This window comes from Lepidochelys kempii, chromosome 4 (genome assembly GCF_965140285.1).
Source record: "Lepidochelys kempii isolate rLepKem1 chromosome 4, rLepKem1.hap1, whole genome shotgun sequence".
In the NCBI taxonomy this organism is placed as follows: domain Eukaryota; kingdom Metazoa; phylum Chordata; order Testudines; family Cheloniidae; genus Lepidochelys; species Lepidochelys kempii.
This window is the reverse complement of record NC_136383.1, coordinates 57,147,330-57,170,135: the sequence shown is the minus strand read 5'-3', so window position 1 is coordinate 57,170,135 and position 22,806 is coordinate 57,147,330. Positions and strand designations below refer to the sequence as shown.

The window sequence follows — 22,806 nt, the reverse complement described above, 5'->3', positions numbered from 1 at the left end:
CCCCTGCGTTTGTACAGTACTTAGCACAACAGGGACCTGATCTCAGTTGGGGCCTACTGATGTTACAGATAAGTTTGGACCATCTGTCCTGCAAATACTTGCATTCCGATTTGGGTTGGTTAAAATGCATTTGCTACAGGGCCTGCAGTGACGTGACAGTCCCTCAAGTAAGGCTCTGAATAAGGCCAAGGGGTCACAGTAATGCGATGTCACTGTACAATATGTGTGCATATTGTGTATTGGGGGCTGAATGGTCTCTGCCCTTCTGAATCACAGGGTGCCAGGAGCACTGCGTACCTGAGAGGACACAATAACTACACCCGTGCTGTGGTGGATTATGTGTTTATGAGAGCCTCACCCTGCCTTTGTATCAGACTCTGAATCCCCTGGATGAAAACCTCCCACCTTTTCTGCTGGGTGCCAGTCTTCCTTGATTACAAAGCAGGGGATTGGGGTGCAGGATAGGGCGTGGGGTCTGGGAGGGAGTTTGGGTGCAGGAGGGGGTTCTGACCTGGGGCAGGGGGTTGGGGTGTTGGAAGGGGTGTGGGGTGCAGGCTCTGGCTAGGAGGTGCTTATCACAGGTGGCTTCTGACCAGCAGTGCAGCAGGGTTCAGCAGGCTGCCTGCCTGCCTGCCCTGGCTCCATGCCGTTCCTGGAAGCGGCTGGCTGCTGGCACGTCTCTGTGCGCCCCTGCTGAGGGGGAGGTGCTTGCGGGCGCGGGCAATGCACGGAGACTCACTGCTCTCCTCCCTCCTATGGGTGCGCAGAGACGTGCCAGCAGCCAGCCGCTTCCGGGAGCGGCGTGGAGCCAGGGCAGGCAGGCAACCTGCTGAGCCCTGCTGTGCTGCTTTCCGGGAGTCACCTGTGGTAAGCGCCTCCTGGCCAGAGCCTCCAACTCACACCCCCCTCAAAAAAAGACTGACCGCAAGGGGGCAGCCAAAGAGCCGCATGGGGCTCTGGAGCCACTGGTTGCCAACCCCTGGGTTAGTGCAATGCATGCCAGGGTGGGGCTACTCTTTGTTTGGGGAAACTAAAGAAACTGCAGATTGTCAACTTATTTTTGTAATGTGTTGCAAACCCCATCCTTTTAGTAGTTCTGTGGGGTGAAAAACCCAGGGGGAGGGAGAGACAGTCTTCTGAGGATTGGTATATGGGGCACCGAGTTTAAGAACTTGCAAAGCTAGAACCTGGGATTATGGGGGTTCTGAGCTGCTGACACCTCTGCATCGCCACTGGAGGCTTAGGTTTGGCTCTCACAGGAGAGTCCTATGAGGCTAAGCTCAGCAGGAGGTAGTGCCCAGTAGGGCTTGGGTGTCGGACTCTTATAGCCCACTGATCGGCCAGTACTAATACTTCAACAAGGAAGCCATCATGAGAAGCCGACTGAGCAACAACACAGACTGCCTGCTGGCTTCTGCTCCAGACCCTGTTTGTGATGGACCATAGACTTTGGCTTCTGACCCTGGTTTGTTCTTGACTTCACTATTCAATTGCTGTCTGTAACCTGGCACCAAACCTTGACTTCCTGGTATCCTGATCTGGCTTGTCTCCAATGGTACTATTGCCTGCTGCCTACAACTTAGTGCCTGACCCTGACTTCCCAGCATTTTGACCTGGCTTGCTCATGACCCCGCTACTCATTTCCCAATCGTAACTTAGCAGCTGACCAGGGCACACCAACCACCCATGGCCGGAACCTGGCATTGGAGGAATATCTGCGCTACAGAGACTGTACCATTATAGCGATATTTCCGTAACTATGCTGGCATAACCTCTTCATAGTACAGATGCAGCCTACGCTAACAGAAGGGGTTTTTCTATTGGTGTAGGATAACCACGTTGTCAAATGATGGTAGCTATGTAGATGGAAGCATTCTTCGGTCGACATAGCTGTGTTGGACAGGGGTGTGGATTTTTCAGACTCCTGACCAACACAGCTATGTCGACCTAACTTTTAAGGGTAAACCACACCTCAATCTTCTGTTCTAAGGATATGGCTGTTTATTTTTGTTAGCTGGTGAGTTTGTTTCTGGATTTGTCTTTGTGGGATTAAGTGGTCTTAATAAAACATCAGCGTGCCTAGACCCTGAAATAATCTATTTATAAAAATATTCAAAATTGAAATGAAAATGTGTAAAATTTAGAGATATTACAGATAATACAATTCTGTAAAGTAGGGAGGTAAATAGTGGGGTAACTAAAATAGTAACATGGCATAGTGCTTTTCCTAGTGAGTTTAAATTCAGAGTAATGTAACTTGAACTGACTTTCTACTGGCTGTCATACAATGACAGATTTCTGATTTTTAAAATATGTCACAACTGTAAATCACTAGTTTGCCAAGATTGCACTAGCAAGCTATTAAAGAACATGGCAGTATTTACTGTAGATAAATGCAAATTTAAAAAGGTTCTCTGTATCATGGTTTAAATGATTTAGTGGCTTTCAATGCACATATATGAATCTGATGTAATGGATTTACGAAATTTCATCTCCTGTATGGAGGTACAAATTTGCATATTATTAGACCATATCCTGGAGTCATATCTTACTTGTATATATTTAAAAGGTGTCTCTGATTAAAATTTGCTGAAATAGATTTTTTTTTAAAATAAAAGCCATATTTAAGGCTATTATTGAAGAAATTGGAAAAGGTTTTTGGGGAACAAGGGCATAAATTTTATCTAGATTTAGACTTGTAACAAAATTTTATCCAACTTTTTAAAACTAGGATAGCATGTCTATTCATGGGTCACAGTTTCTGAGTGCAGTCTAAGTTAGCAATTTTGTTGCTGTGTTGTACAACAGACTAACAAGACAGGAAAGAATCATCTTTTTTGCCCATCTAGACGGGACACAGATGTATGCTTTCAGCTTCTGTAGTGGAAACCTAACACCACAAACTCAAGTCTTGGCATGTAAGTTGAGGAAAAACTGGTCGTAAAACCACAAATATGAGTATTGGCTTATACACTTAAACATTCTTATTGATCTGAAATCCTAAAGAATCTTGTTTCTTAGAAGCACAATTTTCTTCTTCCTTTTGATGAGTTGGAGGAGATGATATATTGTCACTGACAGTACACCTACATTGCAATGTAAGGTATAATCGTGGTGCAGTAAGCATACCTGTGTTACATTAGTCTAGCTCGTGTGGATAATAGCAGTGAAGATGGTGGGACGGACCCCCCCAAAAGGGTCTAATGACTCAAATATATAGCCCGGATCTTTGGTAGGCAGATACTTAGGTGGCTGGCCAATGCTGAAGCTTATGCTGCTGCATCTGGACAGCTGCTGTTACCTATGCAGGCTAGATTAAAGTAGATGGGTAGGTGGGTATACCTGCACTTCAATTACACCTTAAATTGTGGTGTAGGCATATGCTTAAGGCTCTCCCAGTGAGGGAAATCATGGCTTTGAATTCAGAATATAAAACTACCTGTGCAGAGATCCATACTATGTTCAAAAATTAAATGTAGTGCCATATTGGCCATCACAGGTCCAATGGTGACTGTCAGTAGGAGACTCAAACCCCCTCCCCCTGTCAATGCATGTCCCCAAACCTTTATTTTACCAAGACTCCAATGTGAGAGAGATCCCTATGTAGCAGCAGAGGAAATTTAAATGTGGGATTCACTTTTCATAACCTCTGTAAAGGTTTCTACATTATTTTTCTGATTCAGCACTTCTGATCACACTGTCAATAATAGTAAAATTGAATGGACAATACAAAAGTAGGTAGGTAAATGTAGGTGTGAAATGAGTGGGAGATGCCGCTCTTGCTACAACCTGCCGTAAGCTCACAACCCTATGTTATTTGTTAGGTAAATGACAGGAGCTTAACAGGGTGAAGGAAAGCAACAGAATAAGAGAGAGAAAAAGTTACTTTCCTCTTTCAGTTTTCATGTCTTTCTCTCTCATTTTAAACTTTCAGAAGAGAAGATGGAAAAAAATAGTTAAATTAGTATACTTCATTACATTCTGCTCACTGAATACTGAAGAGGGTTACAGTAGTGTAGAGCTTGACAGGGAGTATCAGCTCTGTTGCTTGCATCAGAGTCTGAAACTAAAACTTGCTGCTCTTGTTGGAGGAGATGCTGTCAGGAAGGATCAGTGGGTATAGTGCTCTGAAAGTACCTGTTTGCTATGATGATTACTACAGGCTAGGTCATAAAACTTTATCACCCTTGATTTCTTGCAGAAGGGTTTTTGGATTTAAAAACTGTGAAATGTACGGATAAGAACAAAAGCAGCACGATGGGAGGTAATATAAAGTCCACTATTAGTGTAAAACCAACATCTCTTCTGATGCTGTTTGGATAAACTGATAATTACTTGAGGACATGGATGAGTGTGCGCAAGCCTGAGATGATGGTAGGTCAAGGAGGAAGCAGTTGGAGGAGTTGGCAAAGGTATTATCAGCCCCCTGATTGCATCCCTCATTGGTCACCAGAATTTTCAACTTGGGGGGCCTTTAGGCCTCCAGCTGTGGTTAGATCATATTAAAACAGTACCTGCATCTTACCAGGTGTGCCTGGACAGAGAGTTGCAGCCTTTTCTTTTGGATGTGGGCCTTGCCACAGTTATCCATGCCTTCACCACTTCAAGTTGATACTGTTGCTCTACATTGGGATGTGCCTTAAAACCATTCAGAGACTGAAATTGTCATAAATGCATCAGACTGCTTATTGAGAGGGAGCACTTGACGCTGGTAATCCAGGAGGTGCACTGGCTGCCAGTTACTGTTTGGATAAAGTTAAGGGTTGGTCTTCACCTATAAAGCCAAAGCCATAAATGGTCTAGAAAGTGCTTATTTAAGGATACATCTACTCTGCAATTTGGAGTAATTTGCAGTTTGTGCAGACCTACCCGCACTATTCTTATTTTAACTAATTGCTGAATATAGAAGTGAGGATGCAGCGGTGCAGGCGTTGACACAAGCTAACAATGCAAGTACATACCTGGGTTGGGGGGGTTAGGTGGGCTTGTACAGCCATGTTGCTGCATCTTCACTGCTGTTTTAGTGAGCTAGCTAGACAAAAGCTTTTCTATATGAGCTGCCAATTATTCCCCTGGTTCCAGTGTAGAAGTAGCCTTGGGGTATGTCTATACTTGAGCTGGGGTGTAATTCCCAGAATGAGAAGTCATACTGATCCAGCTAGTTAGTTCTGTTAGCTAGCTAGTGCACTAAAGCTAGTGTAGCTGTAAAGGTGCAAGTTGTGGCACTGGCTAGCTGCTGAGTACATACCTGGCATCCTGGACAGGCAGTACGCAGGATGTGTGTTGCTACACTTACTCCTGGGGGGAATTCGGCGTCACTGTGCATGCACAGAATTTATGTTCCCCTCAGATTTCTTTGCTTCTCCGCAGAAAAATAACTTTCTGATGGGGAAGCCAAAGGAAGCCTCAAGAACGGTCATGTGACCCCCCCCCCCGTATGTTTTGGGTACCCAGCGCAGCCAGTAGAGAGGTAAATCACTGTGGGACAGGAGGCAGGACTTGGGAAGACCTGGCTGGTGGCTCCTACCTGCGCCAGGCTCAGCTGCTAGTCCTGACTGGGCAGGGGAGGACGGGACTTCCTCTTCCCCTGCAGGGCATCCAGAGCTGTGTCAGACCCACCCCCAGATTTCTCTTCTGGCTATGGGAAGCTCTGCAAACGCTCCACCTCACCCCCCACCCCTGTGCTTCCTGCACCTGTCGCTCCTCAGCTGCCATGGGAGGGATCACTGTACAGGGAGCTTCTCCCCCATTTGCCCAACCCCCATGCATCCAGACTCTCCTGCCAAGCCTCATCCCCCTGCACTCAGAAACCCCTCCAATGAGCCCCACTCCCCCTGCACCACCCCGCTGAGCCACCTGGATCCCCACCATACCAAGCCCCAACCAGATGCACCTGGATCCCCATCACACTGAGCCCCACTCCCTCAGCATCTAGACCCCACCACTGAACCCCCCTGCCAAGCTCTATCTCCCCCCCCCCACACCCAGACTTTCCTCCTGCTGAGCCCCAACTACTTTCACCTGGATCCCCCGGCAGAGTCCCATTGACGCATCCAGAACCCCCCCAACAAGTCCCTGTGCATCCAGATTCCCCCTCTCCTTGCATCCAGATCCCCCACTGAGCTGTTTGCACCCAGATTGGCCCACACAGAACCCTTTCAACCCACACCTGGATCCCTTCACATTAAGCCCCTCCACACTTGAATCTTGCCTTCCTGAGCCTGCCTGCCCACACCTGGCACAGAGGGGCAGGGCTCTGGGGTATTTCTGTGGCAGGCCCGGTCCTTGCACTGTGTCAGGATTGGGTGTAGCCTCACCGCTGAGTCTGTGTCCCAGGGGGAAGCTGCACAGTGATCTCCCACCTCTGTGCAGTCAGTGGCCTGTGCTCCCCAATGCCATGCTTGAGCCTCCACATTTATTTGACAAATACAGTTTGTAGAATTTTGTAGAATCTTAAAATATTGTGCACAGAATTTTTTTTGCACAGAATTTTTAATTTTTGCCACAGAATGCCCTCGGGAGTATACACTGTATTTTTAACACACCAGCTCCATCAAACTTCAAAGTTACAAAAACTTTAAAGTTACAAAAAAACAGGGATAAACCTCTCTCTTAGCACAGGGAAAATTCACAAGCTAAAAACAAAAGATAACCTAACGCGCCTTGCCTTATTTACTTACTCTTTTTGCAATATTGAGACTCATTTTAGGATGATTTTAGGAGAAGGAGTTTTCTGACCTGATGCTTCTTTGCTTCTCCAGAGAACACACAAAACAAAGAGCACAAACAAAGTCTCCCCCGCAGATTTGAAAGTATCTTCTTTCCCCAATGGTCCTTTTGGTCAGGTACCAACCAGGTTATTTGAGCTTCTTAACCCCTTACAGGTAAGGAGGAATTCTAGGCTACCCTTAGCTGTATGGTTATGACACGCCCCCCCCAAATCACAGATTGTGCTGGACAGCCTGTACCACACTGGCTGTGATTTCTTCCTGGAGCGATAGGAGAAAACAGAGTTAATAAGACACATACACCTCTAGATATACTACTGATTATATAAAATCTAACAATTTCCACATTTCAAGGACGATTTTAACCAGTTGATTCTGGGAAACTTGCATGGGAGAGTGCATCAGCCACCTTATTAGAAGCTCCTGAAATGTGTTGTATTTCAAAATCAAAATCTTGGAGAGCTAAACTCCACCAAGGTAGTTTTTTGTTATTGTCCTTAACAGTATGAAGCCACTTCAGAGCAGCATGGTCGGTTTGCAGGTGGAAACTCTGTCCCAAAATGTATGGGCGTAGCTTTTCCAGAGTGTACACAATGTCATAACATTCCTTTTCACTGATTGACCGGTGGCTTTCCCTCTCAGATAGTTTTTTGCTGAGAAACATGACAGCATGGAATTCTTGATCTGGTCCTTCCTGCATTAAAACTGCTCCCACACCACGCTCGGACGCATCTGTGGTTACTAGGAAAGGTTTGTCAAAGTCTGGGGCTCTTAGCACAGGGTCAGACATGAGCGTTGCTTTAAGCTGGTTAAAGGCATTCTGATATTCTTCAGTCTACTGAACTGCATTTGGCTGTTTATTTTTGGTTAGGTCTGTCAGTGTGGCGGCGGTTTGGCTGTAGTGCAGTACAAATCGTCTGTAATATCTGGCCAAGCCTAAGGATTGGACCTGTTTCTTTGACTTTGGGACAGGCCAGTTTTGGATAGCATTCACTTTGGCATGTAGGGGGTTGGTTGATCTTTGACCCACCTGGTGTTCAAGGTAAGTCACTCTGTTTAGGCCTATTTGACACTTTTAGCCTTAACAGTTAACCTCCCTTAGGCTTAACCTCCCTTAGGCGCTCGAAGACTTTTTGCAGATGCTCCAGGTGTTCTGCCCATGAATCCAAAAAGAGGGCCAAATCGTCAAGGTAGTCGACTGCAGATTCTCCCAATCCCACTAGGAGACGATCTACAAGTTTTTGGAAAGTGACGGGTGCATTTCACAGCCCGAAAGGGAGCACATTGAATTCATACAGTCCATACCTTTCCTTGGCGGATTCATCCAGTGGTACTTGCCAGTACCCCTTGGTTAAGTCTAAGGTAGAGATGAACTGGGCATGTCCCAGTTTCTCCAATAGCTCCATCTGTGTGTGGCATTGGATAGTTGTCTGGGTGAGTTACAGCATTTAGCTTACGGTAGTCCACGCAAAAGCGTATCTCCCCATCTGGTTTGGGAATTAGAACCATTGGAGATGCCCATGCACTGTTAGAGGGGCGGATTACACCCATCTGTAGCATGTCCTGGATCTCCCGTTCTATAGCAGTTTTGGCTTGAGGAGACACCCGGTAAGGTTGGGCTCTAATTGGGTGAGCATTACCTGTGTCAATGGAGTGGTATGCCCGTTCGGTCCATCCTGGGGTGGCTGAGAACATCGGTGTGAAGCTAGTGCACGCTCTTTGATCTGCTGTCGCTGCATACGTCCGAGGGTCATTGGGAGGTTCACCTCTTCCACGCCAGTCACTTTTTCCTTCTGAGTAGAGACCTTCAGTCCACTCAGCGTCATCTCCTCCCTGGACTGAAACTGACAAACCTTTAATTCTCTGGAATAAAAGGGCTTTAGAGAATTAACATGGTACACCTTAGGCTTTAGGTTTGAGATGGGGGGTGCTATGAGACAGTTAACAGCTCCCAGGCACTCTTGGACTGTGAATGGCCCTTCCCATGATGTTTCCATCTTATGGGCCTGGAGCGCCTTCAAGACCATGACCTGGTTCCCTAATTTGAAGGAATGCTCTCTGGCATGTTTATCACACCAGGCTTTTTGCTCTTCCTGAGCATCTTTTAGGTTTTCTCTAGGAAGAGCTAAAGAGGTTCGGAGGGTATTTTGTTGTTTACAAAGTCCAGAATGTTAATTACCGGAGAAGGTGTAAAATCCTCCCACTGTTGTTTCAACAACTATAATGGTCCCTTAACGTCGCGGCCATACACAAGTTCAAATGGTGAAAACCCTAAACTGGGCTGTGGTACAGCTCTGTAGGAAAAGAGCAACTGCTGCCACACTAGGTCCCAATCACTGGGGTGCTCATTTATGAATTTATGTATCATGGCCCCCAAAGTTCCATTAAACTTCTCCACCAGGCCATTTGTTTGGTGGTGGTAAGGGGTGGCAACCAAGTGGTTCACCCCATGAGCTTCCCAAAGGCTTTTCATGGTTCCTACCAGGAAATTAATTCCCGAATCCGTAAGGATGTCAGAGGGCCAACCTACCCTGGCAAAAATGTCTGTTAAGGCCTGGCACACACTTTTAGCTCTGGTGTTGCTTAGAGCTACTGCTTCGGCCATCGGGTGGCAAAATCCATGAAAGGCAGGATGTATTTTTTGGAAAAGGATCCAGAATATCCACAGCTACTCACCGAAATGGAACCTCAATGATGGGGAGTGGCTGTAGAGAGTCTTTGACCTGGTCTTAGAGTTTTCCCACTCTTCGGCACACCTCACAGGACCAGACATAGATAGAAATGTCCTTGCCCATTCCCTTCCAGTGGAAGGACTTCCCCAAACAGTCTTTGATCCTGTTCACTCCAGCATAGCCACTAGGATGATCGTGGGCTAAATTCAAGAGCTTGACCCAGTACTTAGTTGGAACTACCAACCGTCTCTGAGGATGCCAGTTTTCCTGGTGCCCACCAGAAAGAGTTTCCTTGTAGAAAGAGGACTTTTATACAACAAACCGGGATCGATTAGAAGAGCGGAGAGGCAGTGGGTTGCTCCATGCCACTGTCCAAGCTCTTTGGAGGCTTTCATCTGCTTCCTGTTCGGTCTGGAACTGTTCTGTTGATGCTGGAGACATCAGTTCCCCATTGGATTGTGGACTTGGGCTTGGTCCCTCTGGAAGCGATGTAGGGGATGGGGCTGTTTCCATTGACTGTGAACCGCTCTCCGCTGGTGCACTATGGAGTATTTCAGGCTCTGGCTGAGCCTCTTGTGTAGGGTCATCTGCTGCTGCCAGTGCAGGCTCGGTGGTGCCCTCTTGTATCGGAGATGTAGATGGGGTTGCAAGTGCTGGATTCAGTGCTGGCAATGGCTCTGGTGTTGGTTGCTCTGCCAGTTCCAGTTCTGGGCCTGGCTCTGGCTTGGTCTCTGCAACTGGATCCACTACTGCTGTTCACCACCTCAGTCTGGGTCTCTGGTAACACAGACGGGGCCCTGGTAGAAGGCTCAGGAACAGGGATAGGTATGAAAGCTTGCTTAGCCTGGCTGCGGGTGACCATTCCCACCCTGTTGGCTAGCTTCACATGGTTGGCTATGTCTTCCCGCAGCAGCATGGGAATGGGATAATCATCATAGACTGCAAAAGTCCACATTCCTGACCAGCCCTGGTACTGGACAGGCAACTTGGCTGTAGGCAAGTCAAAAGAGTTTGACTTGAAGGGTTGAATTGTCACTTGAACGTCCGGGTTGATTAAGTTGGGGTCCACTAAGGATTGGTGGATAGCTGACACTTTTGTGCTCTAGTGTCCCTCCATGCGATAACCTTTTTCCCACCCACATTCACAGTTTCCCTTCGCTCTGAGGGTATTTGGGAGGCATCTGGGCATGAGGTCCTTTGGTGTGACCCTGGTGCAATGAACTGTAATCTATTGGGTTTTTGGGGGCAGTTGGCCTTTACATGCCCCAGCTGACTGGTCACTGGGGTGGGGTGGTTTGCTGGAGAATGGTGTGGTGGGGCGATAAGGTGTCTTGGGTTTTCCTTGGGGTGTAGCTGAGGCCTTGGGCTGCCTCCGGTGATAGGGTGTGGTCTCGGGGTGTCCCTTCTGGTATCCTCTCCAACTGCGACCAGGGTTGTTCCTCTCTGCTACCTCCGCCCGTTTTGTTCTGATTTGCTCCGCCTGGTCATATTGATCAGCATAAGAAGCAAGACTTTCTGCTGAGTCCATTTTCTTATCCCATAAACAATGTTTTACATCATCATTGGTCATAGTCAGGAACTGCTCCTGGAAAACCAAATCACACATTCCTTTAAAGCTAGTTACATCCCTGCCTTTGACCCATTTATCTAACATAAGTTTACATAACTGGTTTACATAAGCCACATTACTTAGTCCAGCCCCTCTCTTAAGGGCTCTAAATTTTACTATGTAAGTTTCAGGTGTAATTTGAAATTGTTTCAAAACCAAATCCTTAAATTTACCATAGTTAGAAGCATCCTCAATAGGCATCTTGTTGAATATGTCCAGAGCTCTTCCAGTCAATTTTGCTACCAATGTGGTCGTCATGTCATCATCAGGAATTGCATGAAGGGTGCACAGTCTCTCAAAGGTGAGAAAATATTCAGCAATATCACTGGATTCATCATACTGTGGACAAAGTTGCTCCCATTTGTGGATTTTTGGGGAAATGGAGTCAGCAGCTGAAGGGTTTTGTCTCTTCAACTCCATAACAGCCAGGACGGACATGCTTCCTCTCTCTTTCCTTCTCCTCCTGAGCATGCTGCTGGGCCTCCATAGCTCTCTCATGGGCAGCCTCTTCTCTGGGTGTTTTTGCCTCCACGGCTCTCTTGTGGGCAGCCTCTTCTGCATCCCTAGCAGCTTTTTCTTTGGCTGCTTGTGCGGTCCAGTGGTCCCAAGTGGTCCCTTTCCCGAATCTTTGTCTAACTCACTTGGTGGTGGCAGCAGTACCCATCCAAGGACAAGGAAGGATTTGTGCCTTGGGGAAGTTTTTAACCTAAGATGGTAGAAACAAGCTGGGGGCGGGTCTTTCATGTGGGTCCTCACATCTGTACCCTAGAGTTCAGAGTGGGGAGGGAACCCTGACATGGTCTCAGACTTAATTTAGTTACTTTTGCTACACCGTGCATGGAAAGTAGCTCCCCATTTACCTGAAGTTTCTTAAATGTTTTCATTAGTGGCATATACAGCTGCCCTGTAATTATGATTCCAGGTCCTTAAATCTTGATCTTCTAGTAGGGCAGAGTTTGGTAGCTACTGTATATAATTAGGAGGTAGCTCTGAATGTGTTAAGTCTGAAAATGACTATATCTAAGGGCAGTAGCTGCACCAAATAAACAAGCCCCAGCAGCTCTTCCTATATCTTGTGAATCCTCCTTCCATCTTAAGTCAGATGGAAAATTCCTAGCAGTCATTTCATTCCCATCTTTAAATTTGTTTTATTGTCTCTGCATTTCTAGGCTTTGCTAATGCAGGGAAACCTTAATATGCACAGTTCACTCCTAATCTGCTGAGTTCTAGAAAGGTTAGGAAAGAGAGAAACATACTTAGGGCTTGACTGTTTGTGTTGGCTTGGAATTGAAGAGTGTATACGTTCTACCTAGTCTCAGAGTACCAAATGCAGAAATTCCGTGTGCTTACTGAAGAGCTCCAGCTATTGATGTTATGACTTTTTTTCTGAAAGTAAATATAACTGGCAGATGTTAAAGACATAATGTAAAATTTGTGAAGATGTATTAGAATACTTAGAACACTATGCTTTAAAATCATTGCTGTATGCTTATACATTATACTACACCCTATAGAAAGAAAATGTTATGCCACCCTGTGGGTTGCTATAAAGAATGTTTATGAAGTTCAGCCTAAGACTTAAAATACGTTGAATTGGAGAGTTTTGAAAAATGTACTGTATGACACAGGAGACCAAATCATGCTAAAGTGCAGGGAAAGACTATACATCAGTTCAAAGGCTACATTATTCAAAAAAATACAACCATAAAAAAGTAATAAGATTACATTCTCACACTTCATGGCTAGTAAGGTGCATTAAGCTGCTCAGATATTCATAACTTACTGTGACATTTGGGAAGATTACATTTTGCTGTGCACAGCCATTACTGCAGCTCAGATAATAACTAGCCAGTACATGGGCCTGGATTATGATCCCTGTCGTCGGAAACAAATTTGTGTTTTGAAGGTTGATCAGTTCCAAATCACTATTAGAAAGGGTTAATATGACATACTGTAGAGTGTGTGTGCTTATGTGTATCTAATGAGTATGCATGCATAGAGTACATCAAATATAGTCCACTTTGTGTATACTGCTTTTTCTGTCAATTTTTTTGTCAAAAGGTATTACTTAAAACAGAAATGTTTAAAACATAGTGACTGCACTAGATATATACTTTTAATGTAACACCTGCTGAAATATTTGTTTTCGCTGGTTAGATTGGAAAATTAATTTGATAGCTTCCTGGATGGGTGATTACTGTTAATGATGTGTGTAGCCAGAAATGAAGGGTTGATGGTAAAAATGATAGGGTGAAGGTGGGGTCATCTTATTTACAACTAAATGTTGACCTGTACAGTTCTGATGTGATAGCTCTTGATTGGTTAGTTAAACTATATACCTAATTAAATTAAAAAGTATGGTGTGACTCTTAGCTGACAGCAAACGTATAGCCATTGTATTTGCACCACGAATTACTTTTACTTTCTTAGTCAAGTTTCATTTGCAAGACTGTCCTTTTGAGGAAGGCCTCAATCAGTCTATTAGGGTGGGTGATATGCTTGCATTCAATGTAAAATAAATAGTAATTTGAGAGTTGCTTTCTTGTTTTTGATCCAGTTGTCTTCAGGCTTTTTTTTCTCTGAGTTTTTTTAAAAATGCATTTTGTGATGTTACTACTTTAGCCCATTCCACCCAAGGATCTCAAAGCACTTGGCAACCACTAATGGATTAAGATAGACATGAACCTCATTTTGCAGAAGGGGGAAACTGAGGGATAGAAACTGAGTTACTTGATAAAGATGAGAGAAAGTTGGTGGCAAAGCTGGGAATAGAATTCATATCTCTTGACTCCCAATCCTGTGACTTTACTAGATAATACTCTTCGATGTTCCTTTAATTACTTAAATTATTGCAATTCAGAAAAAGTGAAAATGGAAGGGAAATATACATTTTTTTAAATGGTCATTCAGAAACTCTCCATTTCTTAGTACAACCTCAATCACCTCTGCTAACTTTCTCAATTTCTTATGGTATTTGACATCACTGCTTTATGTTCAGAATGTTGAAAGGTGCAGCTTCCAACCTGGAAACAAAATTTAGGACCTTTTGGATATTCTACAGTGATTTGAGTGTTTGACTTACAATATTTAAGGGCAACAATTCTGTTCTGTTGGACATACTTGATCTAGTGAATGGAGCTGTAGGGGCTTATGGGATGGCAAGAGAGAATAAGTATTTTAGGGGGTGACTTCTGTCACAGTATAACTTTAGGAAGGAAATCAACTGAATTTCTAATTGGATACTGTTAAGCTGTCATTCTAAGTGACTGATCAAACCTGTCCAAATAATATAATTCACTTGTTTAGTTAGTTTTGAAAATATCCACATGTAACTCTTCAGATTTACTCACTCCCCTTCCCCAAACATATCAAGATATTTGACTTTCTCATATGTGACCCAAATTGAAATCGAGACATTATTTTCTTAGGAAGGTAGATGAGGGGAGGAGGAAGGAAGGGGAAAAGTGCCTTGTGACATCCACCTAAATACCTGAAAGATCTAAAGAAACAGAATTCACCAAAAATTTTTTTTTTCGTTTTTAGAAAATCTTTCTGTAAATGGAAGGAAATGTAACACAAACTTGAATTTACATCTAAGATGTCACAGTACTGTATTCATATTCATCTAACTTGCAGAAAAGTCTTGAAATATGAGGGCCTGGTGAGACTGGTAGGTTAGTATGTTAATCTCAAGAGAATTAAGTTCTAGTTCAGGTCACAAGTGAAGATGAGGTTTGATTTCTTTGTAGCTGTTGCCTTGTGCACATCAGAAACCACCTAATGTGGTATACTCACCAGTTTCTGTTCAAGCAAAGTCCATGACAGAAAGTTCTGAAGTGTTGCTTTTCTGGATTTAAGTGCATTAGCAGATCTGTAGGAGGAGACATAATCGTTAATGTTGGGCTCCAACCAGTGCTACTGTTCCTTCACTTTTTAAATGATCATTAACATTCACTCAGATACAACTGTTTTGTGCTATAATTTGAACAAATAACCTCCCCAACCTCATACCTTTACTTACGAAGTAAAATTGCAGTTGATGCTTCAATCCACTTTTCATCTAATATACCCGAAGTGCAGCTAAACGTTTGTAAAGAGGAACACTTCGGTGAGGTAGGTCAGCTCTTCACAGCAGCTGTTCTCTTATCTATTTGGGAAGTGCTTTTACAGATGGGCAAACTGAAACACAGAAATGTCAAGTGTCTTCATCAAAGTTACACAGTGAATCCATAACAGAAGTAGCAATTGGATTCACGGTTTGCCACCATCTAATTCCTCTTCCCTAATCTAATCTAAATCCAGCCCCACAACCTCTGTAATTGTTTCAGCACACATCCTTGGGAACGTGCACAGCAAGACCTAAATGTAGAATGATATTTGGAAATGATTGTTACTAATGCTTTGCCTTTTTTTCCTTAAAGCTTGTAGGGGGCCATTTTGATCTGGAAATGAACTTTATTATCCAAGAAGGAGAGAGTATTATCTGCATGGTAGACTTGTTGGATAAATGTGACATCACTTGCCAGGCTGAGGTGTGGAGCATGTTTACAGCAATCCTGAAGAAGAGTATACGGAATCTACAAGTCTGCACAGAAGTAGGGCTTGTTGAACAAGTGCTACAGAGAATTGATAAAACTGACAATATGATTGCAGGTATGACTTTAGATGGCAATACATTTATTTGAGCTAAATATGACTGTCTTTATATAAAACCTTAACACAGCACTTTTATTGACAAAATAAAAGAATAAGCATTATGTACAGAGCTGCATGTATATCATTTTAATATTTTTTCCTTCAGATCTCTTAGTTGATATGTTGGGAGTGCTGGCTAGCTATAATTTGACGGTCCGGGAGCTAAAATTGTTCTTCAGCAAACTCCAAGGAGAAAAAGGAAAATGGGTAAACAACTTTGTTGTCTTAATGTTGGTTATACTGTCTCCTAATCTTTCCAAACAAAAAGGGCTATTTTAGAAACATTTTTAATAACCATATGTGAAAGCTATCAAAGATGTAGGGATCTCCGCAGTAGTATTATCAATAGATGTCTTCTTGCATATTAGTAATAAAATAGATGGTGTAGAAGTGTGAGTAAGTTACCTATTAGATTTACGTTTGGTCGCTCTAGAAATACTGATACTTAGTGCCTCCGGTTTCCCCCTGACAAACAGGTCGCACTTGTCTTCTTTATATACCCGGAAATAATTTGATGATAGTAGGTACCTGTTTTTCTTTTTATAACTCCAGTTACATTTAGTCTGCAGAAGAGAAGAATGAGGGGGGATTTGATAGCTGCTTTCAACTACCTGAGAGGTGGTTCCAGAGAGGATGGTTCTAGACTATTCTCAGTGGTAGAAGAGGACAGGACAAGGAGTAATGGTCTCAAGTTGCAGTGGGGGAGGTTTAGGTTGGATATTAGGAAAAACTTTTTCACTAGGAGGGTGGTGAAACACTGGAATGCATTACCTAGGGAGGCGGTAGAATCTCCTTCCTTAGAAGTTTTTAAGGTCAGGCTTGACAAAGCCCTGGCTGGAATGATTTAATTGGGGATTGGTCCTGCTTTTGAGCAGGAGGTTGGACTAGATGATGTCCTGAGGTCCCTTCCAACCCTGATATTCTATGATTCTATGAAACCAAGGGGGGGAAAAAAAAGCAGAGGATTTAAAAAAAAAATGTAGACATTTAAAAAAGGTAAATTAAAAACTACCTCCCACATACACAACCCAAAGAGTGTCTTTTCTCACTTTGTTTTTTCCTTTGGGTAAATATTGCAGAAACTGATTTGGTTAGCGAAGTAGGAATTTGTAGAAAGATCTGAATTTAAGGCAGTCTTGTAATACCACTTGCTGCTTGATTTCAAAGTGAAATCCAAGTGAAAAGTCCTAGCATAAATTTTTTACTGTTTCCACCTGGAGTGGAATAGGAGAACAGAACACCCCTGACAACCTCCCTCCTGAAAGTTAGCTTTTTTTCTCCTCATATGATACTGATGCTACCAGATATACTTCCTCCTCCAGGTGGAATCTAAACATCAGAACTGCTACTTTGACAGCAGAAGCAATTGCTTTAAGAATTGTTCTAAGCACATTGAAAACATATTTGTAATCCTGCTTTGGTGGCCCCTAACATAACCTGCTCAATGTAGAGAAAAGGCTTCACAGATCTGGTTTCTTACTGATTAAAAACAAATGCCTATTAAATATAAAAACCTATGCTAATATTCAGTTAAAATTTCAATTTTTAAACAAAACTGCAAATTGATCACATAGAAAATACTGTGTATCAAGGTATAAATTTAAGGCTAATGTAGTTAAAAATATTGCATATGTTCAGTGTGGGTGAGTTAAGGTACTCTTTGTAATGTTAATGTTTTTATTTTCTGACTCTCTTGTTTGCATTTAATTTTCTTCTTAAAGAACAAATACAGAGGCGAGAAGGAGGAGAAAAACATAGTTGCATTGCTAGGAAATTGCACAGCTCTCTAAATCTTAAACTCAACTATCTGCAGCACTAGTTATCCAACTTTTTGTGCAGTTCCACAGTGCTGCAGACAGTCAATTTAAACTGTGATCTGTACTCCCCCCCCATTATTTTCTGTTAACATGTGTGAACCATTTTGATTTGCTTTGAGCTTTTATTTTTGAAATACCTTTTTAAGATGGCACAGTGATTAGTTTTCAGTGAGTGGTTTCATATGAAGTTTGAAGTTTATTATTTTTTGTTTCCTAGGCTCAAACAGTTTGAAGTTTCTTCTGAAAGCAAGAAAAACATGATTTTTTCTCCCCCCGCCCCCTCCTCTATAACTCTGAGGGAGTTTAAAGGAATTTCTTTACTTCCCACCTCAGGGAAAGACCAATCATTAAAAGTTTCAGGCCTCTGGAAAGTTATAGGCAAGTGAAAAAACAGTCTTACAACTGTTGGCCTGCAACCATAACTATAACACTTGATATATTAAATTGATGTAAACTCTCAGGTTTTATTTGGAGATTATTGCCACTTGAATTCAATAGGAAAAGTTAGCTGGAAAAGGAAAAGTTAGAACTAGGCTGTTGGTATCTAAGATGAATTTTGAGTTGATACTGTTCCTTGACTATTACTCTCCTGAGTAATGTGGTAGCCTAGTGTTTGTCTGTGGAAAGATGAGAAATGTGTCAAAATGCGTCCTTTTTTATAATATGTATCAGAATAATATACAAATGTTTGATATTTGTGATAATTTCTTTTAATAGCCACCACATGCTGGAAAATTATTGTCTGTATTAAAACACATGCCTCATAAATATGGTCCTGATGCCTTCTTCAACTTTCCAGGAAAAAGTGCTGCAGTAAGTAGTTATATGTTTTCTATACCTTTGTTATCCTACTCTTACTACTGGCTCTTTTTTGTCGTCTATTCTCATTTGGCTGTTTTGTTCCATGTATACAGTGATATTCACCAGTCTGACATTGTTCCTAGAGAGAACTATTTTTCCAGGGTGGTAACTACATTAAGATTAACTGAAATATGTTACTATTAAATATGCACTACATTTATGGAAGGACAAACGATCTAAGCTAAAGAAAGATTGGATACAAGTAATAGCCGATATCTTAATAGCCCATAGCCCATTTTGTGAGATTGGTTCAATTAACTCACTCTTATTTGTTGCAAGCAGAATCTTTATTTCTTCTCTCAATATTCCTTAGCAGTGATGTCTGTCCTAGTGTGCAACACACAAGTGAATCCCCAAATATTATACATGTTTGGGAGGCACTCCTGAGAGAGCCTCAGAATGCACCAAATTGAAAGTTGGCTCAATTCTGTTGTCTGTTCATTTTTATGGCAGGAGACACAGAACCTCCCCAGAGACTTCCCCCCCTTCAAATGATCAGACATCATACATGTGAATATAACAGCACATGCTATCTTTATGAGCTGACTCATTTATATGCTGGCCATATGGAAAAAAATCAGCATTCACTGCACTGTTTTATTGCAATTTCTATTACACATAAGAAATACTACCAAAATATTGCTGCAAGGAAAATATAAGAAACACCAGGATAAAGCTAACACTATGGCTAGGGCCCTACCAAATTCATGGCTGTGAAAAATGCATCATGGACCATGAAATCTGGTCTTTTGAAATCTGGTGTTTTTACCCTATACTATTCAGATTTCTTGTGGGGGAGACCAGAGTGTCTCAAATTGGGGGTTCTGACCCAAAAGGGAGTTGCAGGGGGGCCGCAAGGTTATCTTAGGAGGGTTGCAGTATTGCCACCCTTACCGCTGCGCTGCCTTCAGAGGTGGGTGGCCAGAGAGTGGTGGCTGCTGACTGAGGGCCCAGCTCTGCAGGCAGCAGCACAGAAGTAAGGGTGACAATACCATACCATGCCATCCTTACTTCTGAGCTGCTGCTGGTGGCAGCTCTGCCTTCAGAGCTGGGATCTGGCCAGCAGCTGCCGCTCTCCCGCTGCCCAGCTCTGGAGGCAGCGCCGCTGCCAGCAGCAGCGCATAAGTAAGCATAGCAGTACTGCAACCCCCCCCCCCAACTCCTTTTTGGTCAGGTCCCTACAATTATAACACTGTGAAATTTCAGATTTAAATCGCTGAAATCATGAAATTTACGATTTTTAAAATCCTCTGACTGTGAAATTGACCAAAATGGACTGTGAATTTGGTAGGGTCCTAACTATGGCACAGTAAATACTTGAATTCAGTATAAATTCTGCGGCATTCATTGATGGTAAAGAATTTGTACACTTGAAACATTTTTTATTTTTAAACCAAAAATGTCATGCAGTTGTCCTCACTAAGGATCAAATTAATCAAAAAACAAATCTTTTAGTTGTTAAAAGAGTAACACATATTTTTTCACAACCTCACACATAACTCAACAGATAGTTATTGGATCATCTTACACTCTCTTTCCATATATATTCTCCCCACTCAAGATCACACACTAACCACCTTCTTTCTTGAAATTAAACATAACATACTTAAGCCCAAAATAAATTAATGTAAACGAAAATTTAAGGAACTGAAAAATAAAGATAAAAATAGAAATATTTCTGAAACCTTCACCATATGATAACTATAATGGGAGTATTAACATTATTTTGGCTACCTGTACATTGTTTTATTAAATTCTTATACTGTATATCGTATCTAAGTGCCTCGAGACAATGAGAAACTTATTTTAGGAATCTTAATATTTTAGATAATTAGCCCAAGCTATCCTAAAAAGCTCTGTGATTAAACCAATTGTAATGATATCAGCCCAAAAAAGTTGTCAGTCTCAGACATATAGACTTATTAGTGAATTACAGCTTTACAGAAGGGTTGATAGCATTGTGTTTGGGCCGGGATAGTTACACAGAGTTGGGGAGCATAATGAGGAGTCTGGCAACATTTATGTTCTTTGATGTTTTTGTTCATCGGTATTGATCATCTGGACAGCATCTTTGATCAGAGGGTTATGGAAATCTGAGTTAAAATTTACATTGCAAGCCTGTGAAACAAAATGGTGAAAGGTGAATGGTAATGGTCAAAAACTGTTCAAAACAAAGAAGCAAATACTATAAAAATTGTTGCGCATATAGTTAGCAACTTACAGACTTTCTAGTTAATGTAGGTACTGTGTTTTTATTTGAAAATTTTGTCTGGAAGGATTGCATAATGTCGTCTTTTGAAAGCAGGGTTATAAGTCTCACATTCTCATGTCTATATTTTTCTGGAGGGCCAAGTTAGGCATGAATTTTCTGCAGATAAGACTGTTTCAGGCAAAATCTAGAGACTTCCATTTTTATGCCTAACTTCTTTCCACAATCAGTTACTTTCCTCCTCTTTGGGATGCAGTCTGGTGTGCCAGCATTGTAGAGATCACTAATCTGTAAATTTCACTTTGCTGTTAGTTCAAAACAGAACAAGATGAGCTTAAGGCAATTTTGGACCAAATATTTCTCCAAAAAAGTTTCGTTTCATTATGAGTTATTTTTATTGAGATATAAATATTTTTGTCATGAAATCTTTATAATCTAAAGATTCTTTAAAAAACAAAACAAAACAAAAAACAAACAAACCTTGGACCATTTTATTATTGCAGTAAGACATAAGAAGTCTGTAACTTGCACCATGTCCTGTCTTAATTCATAAATTATTTTGTTAAATCTTTCTGTATTAAATATATCTATGTTACTTCCTTTAGGCTATTGCCTTACCTCCTATAGCCAAGTGGCCCTACCAGAATGGATTTACTTTTCACACTTGGTTAAGAATGGATCCTGTAAATAATATCAATGTGGATAAGGATAAGCCTTACTTATATTGGTATGTATAACGAAAACCTACATTTCTAATGTTTTTTTCCCATTTATATTCATTTTTCAATGGTCTCTGCTTACACTGAAAAAAACAATAACCTAATAACTTTTTTGTTTACATGCAAATTTAGTTTCATTTCTTTAAAAAAACTTTTTTATAGTTTTCGAACAAACAAAGGACTTGGTTATTCTGCTCACTTTGTTGGAGGCTGTTTGATTGTGACATCAATAAAGTCAAAAGGAAAAGGATTCCAGCACTGTGTGAAATTTGATTTCAAGCCACAGAAGGTGGGTTAAGCAAGTAAATAATTCAAATAAGTGCCTTAAATTACCACAGTACATGTGTGTAATTAGCCATTAGTTGTACTAATTTTTTATTTAGATCAGTGTCCTAGTAAGCTCAGGGGAGCGTTCTGTTTTGTTTGCTAATCACTAACTTCATAGTGACCCAGAAAAATATTGTCTGCAAAAATATTACCAATAGTATCAGTTGGCATTATTTAGAGAAGTAAATAATACCAACTTTTATTTTCATAAGTAAAACTTAAACAAATGTACATAGTAACCTGCCATTTTTTAAGATTGTGATTTAATACATTCCCAAGTGTAAAAGAAAAAAATACAATTTAATAAAGAGTAAGTCACACATGTGACCTAGGTGAATAGTGGACTGAAAGTTAGATCTACTGACTGTTGGTTTAATTATGTGAAATGAGTTGATGGTCTTTGTTTCTTGCTGGACAAGTGTCCACGTCAGTTGGTATTTGTGCAGCAGAAATGGTAAAGATTGAATAGATATCAGGATCTGGGAAATTGCTTGAAAAGTGTAGGAGAACTTTCACTGTTCCTCTTATGGAATTCACATCCTGGTTTGTGAATAAATAGAAGACTTCAAATTTCTTAGGGCTGGCTCCTGATATGATTAAACTAAGTAATATACACCACAATGTTACTGTTTTTAACCCTTTAAAAATTAGCAAAATAATAACTTATAGGTGTACTAAAATGTATTTATTATGGGAAATTTATGTTTCTGTATGACCTATCCCTAAGAACTCTCAGCACATATAGACAACCTGAAAGTTCTAAGATCTATTCTTGTCTATATTCTCTCTTTTTGCTTCTATTCCAGCTTTCTCCCACTTACAATTTTCCTGTTTCCTTTTCCCTGATAAATTCTGTGTAAAGTCTTTATCCTAAGTGAGTGATTTACTCTCACTGTCCTGTGCTATGAGCCAAAGTTTCTCTCAATTCTCAGTTTGGGTGTGGACTAGTGGATAGAGCAGGGAACTGGGGCATAGGAGACCTGGGTTCTGTTTTTGACTATGCCATTTGCTGGCTGGGTGATCTTGGGCAAGTCACTTCCCCTCTGTCTCAGTTTCTTCATCTGTGAAATGGAGATGATGATGCTTACCTCTTTTGTAAAGTGCTTTGAAAGCTATTGACAGAAGAAGTGCTATATTAGAGCTAGGTATAGCTAGGTATAATTATTATT

At 41.8% G+C, this 22,806-nt stretch overlaps 1 protein-coding gene across 3 annotated transcripts in view; it reads left to right on the top strand.

The window, feature by feature from the left end:
* The window catches only part of LRBA (LPS responsive beige-like anchor protein), a 558,089-nt gene that overhangs the window by 53,806 nt on the left and 481,477 nt on the right, over positions 1-22,806 (top strand). For all 3 annotated transcript variants that reach the window (XM_073341330.2, XM_073341331.2, XM_073341329.2), the window contains exons 3-7: positions 15,431-15,662; positions 15,811-15,911; positions 18,239-18,334; positions 21,197-21,318; positions 21,473-21,599. In XM_073341330.2, coding sequence (XP_073197431.2) covers positions 15,431-15,662; positions 15,811-15,911; positions 18,239-18,334; positions 21,197-21,318; positions 21,473-21,599 — 678 coding nt within the window. The remainder of the gene's footprint in view (positions 1-15,430; positions 15,663-15,810; positions 15,912-18,238; positions 18,335-21,196; positions 21,319-21,472; positions 21,600-22,806) is intronic.